At 29.4% G+C, this 5283-nt stretch overlaps 1 protein-coding gene across 1 annotated transcript in view; it reads right to left on the bottom strand.

Annotated features, from left to right (window-relative positions):
• Nucleotides 1–822: 822 nt before the first annotated feature.
• The window catches only part of LOC100575378 (zinc finger MYM-type protein 1-like), a 6397-nt gene continuing 1936 nt past the window's right edge, over nt 823–5283 (bottom strand). Inside the window, exon 3 of the mRNA XM_016805956.2 lies at nt 823–3165. Coding sequence (XP_016661445.1) covers nt 880–3165 — 2286 coding nt within the window. The 3' untranslated portion in view covers nt 823–879. The remainder of the gene's footprint in view (nt 3166–5283) is intronic.

Genomic DNA, 5283 nt, shown 5'->3' with positions numbered 1-5283 from the left:
TAATAAAATTGGAAACTGAAAATGTCCCTAAACATTTCAAAACAAATCAAAATGTTTTGAACATTTTATCATGTATAGATAATGGAAATATAAACATCTAGTGAAAATTGCATGTATCCGCGGTCATTTTTTTTAAAGTTACAAATAAAACCAAAATCAATATTCTCGAAAACAGATTTTGCGTAAAAATTCCCATTTTTCCTTAATTTTTCTTTTGTTTTTCACGGCGCTTTTGAAAACTACTGGAAAAATTTTACTTTTGACCCGCCAAAGTACTAACTAGATTCACTTAACTATCAGAAAAGATACTGTTGAAGTAAATCGAAGCACTTTTACTGACCTATAAGGTGATGACAGACAGACACAAAAATAAAAAAAAAAGATAAAAAAAATGTAAAATCAATACATTTATTGTTCCACTCAGAATTTAAAATGAATACTTAACCGTAGACATTTGAAATTTTCTATCATTTTATATTTGTATTTGCCATACATGGTAACATTTAAAAAATATTTTGAATCTATTTGTAGGTAATTATAGCATAGAGAATTTTTTTAAAATTATTCTCAATAAACTAATCCATACCTAACAATACATAATGGACTTTTAACACGCTGCATGAGACATGCAAATTTAGACACCTCATTTTCATATATATTATTTAACCTAGGAGAGGACTTACCATTTTTACGCCCCTGGGCATTACAACACTAGCGGGCGTACATTGGCGTGCTCCCACTGAGGGATGGGGTAATGTTCCATGAAATAAAACAAAACTATACAAATTGTATTTAGGTATTTTTATATTTATACATACCAACTAAACAAATAAATATTAAATATTAATACAATTTTGCATGGGTACTTTTGTACAATAATTAAATCATTTTGCGCCTTGATTTATCTGTAGCAAAATTATCTATGATTTCATCAAATGATAACTGACGAGTTATTTGATTTTCAATGTTTAGAATTGCAAGTGAGTTCATTTTTTGTTGAGTCATAGTAGAACGTAAGTAATTTTCTACTCTTTTTAAACATGAAAATGATCTTTCAGCTGAGCAATTGGTGACAGCTGTGCAAGTAAAAATGCGAAGTATTATTTCTATGTTTGGGTAAATATTTGTTAAGTCTTTTTCATATAGAAATGTTTGAAGACTAAGTAAGTTGTATTTTTCCCCTATAGAGATTACATCGACATGAGCTTTTAAATGTAACACTTCATTTATAAAATCGTTAAGTTCTACATCATTTTTATAAATGTTTTGAAGTAATTTAACCGATTTTCTAATTTCTTGATTGTCCAATTCCTTAATTTGCGTTAAAAATGTAAATGGTTTACAGAAAATATCATATGCTTGTCGCCTATTTTCTAATTCAATTTTTAATTGATCTAAGATGGGAATAAATGTATGTATTTTAAAACTGTCTCGTGCCGATAAATTTATATCTTCAGATTTAGATTCGTCATGGTCAATTTTTCGCTTTTTTTTTCTTGTTGTAGTTTTTTTGTAATCCTTCCTAACTGCATTTGCCAATGCTTCCGTTTCAAAATCATCAAAATTTTCGCGGGTCTGTTCTATTACTCTAATTAAACTATCGTATAATTGAAGTACATCCAAACAATCAATATTGACATTTTGTAACTTATTACTTGTAAAGTTTAATCGACTAAGCAAAAAACCCCACACAACTGACATGATTGCAGTTTCTAAAAAACTAATTTTATTCTTTAGTTCTTTTGCTTCATTTCTAGTAATATTATTTTCAGTGTTATCATCCATTATATATGTCAATGTAGCTAAAACGGCAGACCAATTTTCATTTAAACTGAGGCATGCAGAATCTCTCGATGACCATCTTGTATTGGAACGTGCTTTTAATGTACATGATTTTGATACCATATAATTATTGAGGAGATCCCATCTATGGGTACTACTAGAAAAAAATACATAGATACTTTGCATTAGTCCAAAAAATGTAGCAGCTTCATTACAACATTCAACTGCATGCGACCCTACTAGGTTAAGTGAATGAGCTGCGCATGGGATATAAAATGCTAAAGGATTTATATTTTTTATTCGAGCTTGAAGACCATTATAACAACCTGACATATTTTTAGCTGTGTCATATGATTGTCCACGGCAGTCTGATATATTTAATTTTAAATTTTCGATTGTCCTAATGACTGTTTCATCTATTTCCAAAGATGTATGGCCAACTTTTGGTATAAATTCTAAAAATCGTTCTGTCGGTACACCTTTATCACTAACATAGCGAAGTATAAAAGCAAGTTCGTCAGGATGTGTTATACCTGGTGTAGAGTCGACGACAATCGAATAATATTTACGACTTTTAACCTCATTTATGATAACTTCCTTAACTTTTTTGGCCATTATTACAATAATTTCATCACAAATTGTCGATGATAAGTACGATGTAGTACCACTATCAGAATTACCATATTTCGAAACATGTTGTGCTAAGAAAGGGTCAAATTCGGATAACAATTCAAGAAGCATCATGTAATTTCCATTTTTAGGTGATCCGAAAATTTCTTCTTGTCCCCGGAATGGAAGTCCGCGTGAAGCTAATGTTTTAATTACAGATACTACTCTCTCTAAAACACTTCTCCAATACATTTTTTCTTGGTTAGTTTGAACCAATAACATAGAATCTAATCTTCTTTGTTCTTGTCCTAAATCTTTCAATTTTAGTAAACATGTTTTGTGATTTAACGATCCTTCGTGTTCTTTAAGACGCTTATGTGCATTTTTCCAATCATTAAAACCATCATTAGCTAAATTAGAAGAATCATTTTTAAATAACCAACAAGGTGCGCAAAAAACTTTTCCTAATTTATGAGAGTAAACAAGCCATGCACGTGAAATTTGTTCACCATTTGGTAATTTTGAAAAAAACATGGTTTTGTTACAAAATCTCACTTTGCCTACAGAATATTGATTTTTTGATTGAATAAAATTGTCATTATTATTTTGATCTACCCCATGAACTGCACAAAATTTTATAAAACTTGCAGTACGTAACCAATCTGCCGGATCGGTTGGAAAACGTTGAACTTCTTCTGTTGAATTGTCATCTTGCACCTCCATCAAATTTTTACAATTGCAGATTTCGTCGATATTTACTTCACACAGATCAACCTAAACATTTTATATTTTTGATATAATAATTTCAGTAATGAAAACTGTCAATTTTATAAATTTGTAAAAATTTGAACTTTAAACAAAAATTTCTTTTAAGTCACACACACGCAGACATATTACTGTAAAAAAAAAAATAATAAACTACGCATGCATAACTACTATACCTACTAATCGTAGGACGGAGAATAATAACCAAATTTGTAAACGTAATTTCAAGGTAAATTGTTTGTTCATAGATAGAGGAGACCAGGGCAAAGCGCATAGGTTAACTTTATGTGTCAAAAAATGGTGTCCAAATTATTATTTTAAGAACTATTTTTTAATGTAATCATAAATTGACTTCTCAAATTTATTATTTAACCCATCAAAAAATGTAATAAGCATTCAGTTAATAAAAAAATGAAACATTTTTAAAAGTGGAATTTTATTCACTTTGCCCGGATACTAGGGCAAAGTGGTAAACAATGAGATAAATAAATAATTTAAGTTAATCCATTTAATAATTGTATAAAAAGAATGCGAACACATATTAAAAAATAAACTCACACTAAAAAAACAACATTTTCAAATATTATATTTAATTTAAAAAAAAAACATAAAATATAAAATTCTTCTTAGTAAAAAAAAAAACAAAATTAAAAATTATCTTTTCATATTATAATATAAACACAAAATATGACATTTTCAGATTTTTTTCACGAAAGAAAAATAAAATATTTCCTCAAAAAACGATATTTCCACTTTGCCCGGATTTATTTTTCCTAAAATAAACATTATTTTTTTCAAAGTATACGTGATTTAGGAACTTGTGTTTAATTACTATATAAAGTTAATATAATTATGAACATAATAAACTAAGTTTAAAAAAGTTAATATGTAAATATTATTTAAAAAACCATAAATTCTTATCAAGTATTTTTTTAAGAAATTTAACTATTTTCTTATAAACGCTTTTATGGTGAATGTAAACTACTAATGAATGATATTAAATCATTATCCCAACAAATACGATACATATTGATGCCAACTTATATGCTCATTGCTCATTATTATTTAATCACCAATATTCAAAAAGTTATTAACATTTCACTTTGCCCAGCTATCCGCTTTACCCTAATTTCCTCTATAATATATGTATAATAATAACGTACAACCACTGTACAAGACGTGTATTATGCGTGTATAGTGCATAATACGTGAAGTTTGACGGATAAGGATAATAGTGTACAAGATGGGATCACAAGTTTATTTAAATTATTTATTTGGTACTTTCCTGTTATACGAGACTACCCTGTTTTTTGACAACATCACAATCCTGTTATCTAAGACTACCAAAATTATACTGTTTTTTTATACGAGATCACGGGCTAAGGGCCCGTATTACAATAGTTGAACTCCGGTTAAACCACCGAATTCGGCCGGTAAAATCAGTGGTTCAAGCGTAACTGAGGTTTAAACTATGATTGTAAAACGGGCCCTAAGATATAATGGACTGGAAACGACAAGGTGGGCGGGTGACGGCCCGCAAAAGGTTCCTTTGTAATCATCAACACTCATAATTTAATGTTTTCAGCGCTACCAGTGATTTTAATTAACGTCACGTTTTGTATCTCAGTCCATGTTTTATGCAGATGTCGCTGTAAAACTCTCAATTATGATGGCGACTCCCCGCATTTGCCTCTTGTACATACTTTCGAGGCCACTGATAAGCTGCTCGTTTCCAGTCCATAAATTATATGTTAGTCCGTGTGCCAGACTCATAGATAATATAAGAATGGATAGGAACCAAGGTGTATTGATAAGGTGTCGTCACTTGTTTGAAAACTTGATTGAAAATTTTACCACAGACAGTCGTCACCACCGGGAGCGCTGTATGTCCTAAAGAGGCCGAAAAACGAACGCTTTTGTACACCAAAGCCATAGAAAATTGAAAATATATTATGATTTAAGGATTAAAATTAAAAATGTTTCATTGTATAATTACTTTTTTGATCTAAATTATTTGTATGCATGTATTTAAATAATTTCTTTTTATCAAATACAGTCATTAATATTATTAAATATTGTCATTTTTAAATTTCCTACCTATTCCAAAAAAATATATGAAAAATGTAA

The sequence above is a fragment of the Acyrthosiphon pisum genome, chromosome A1, assembly GCF_005508785.2.
Source record: "Acyrthosiphon pisum isolate AL4f chromosome A1, pea_aphid_22Mar2018_4r6ur, whole genome shotgun sequence".
NCBI classification, from domain to species: Eukaryota; Metazoa; Arthropoda; class Insecta; order Hemiptera; family Aphididae; genus Acyrthosiphon; species Acyrthosiphon pisum.
The sequence above is the reverse complement of the archived record's forward strand: the minus strand, read 5'-3'. Positions and strand labels throughout refer to the sequence as shown.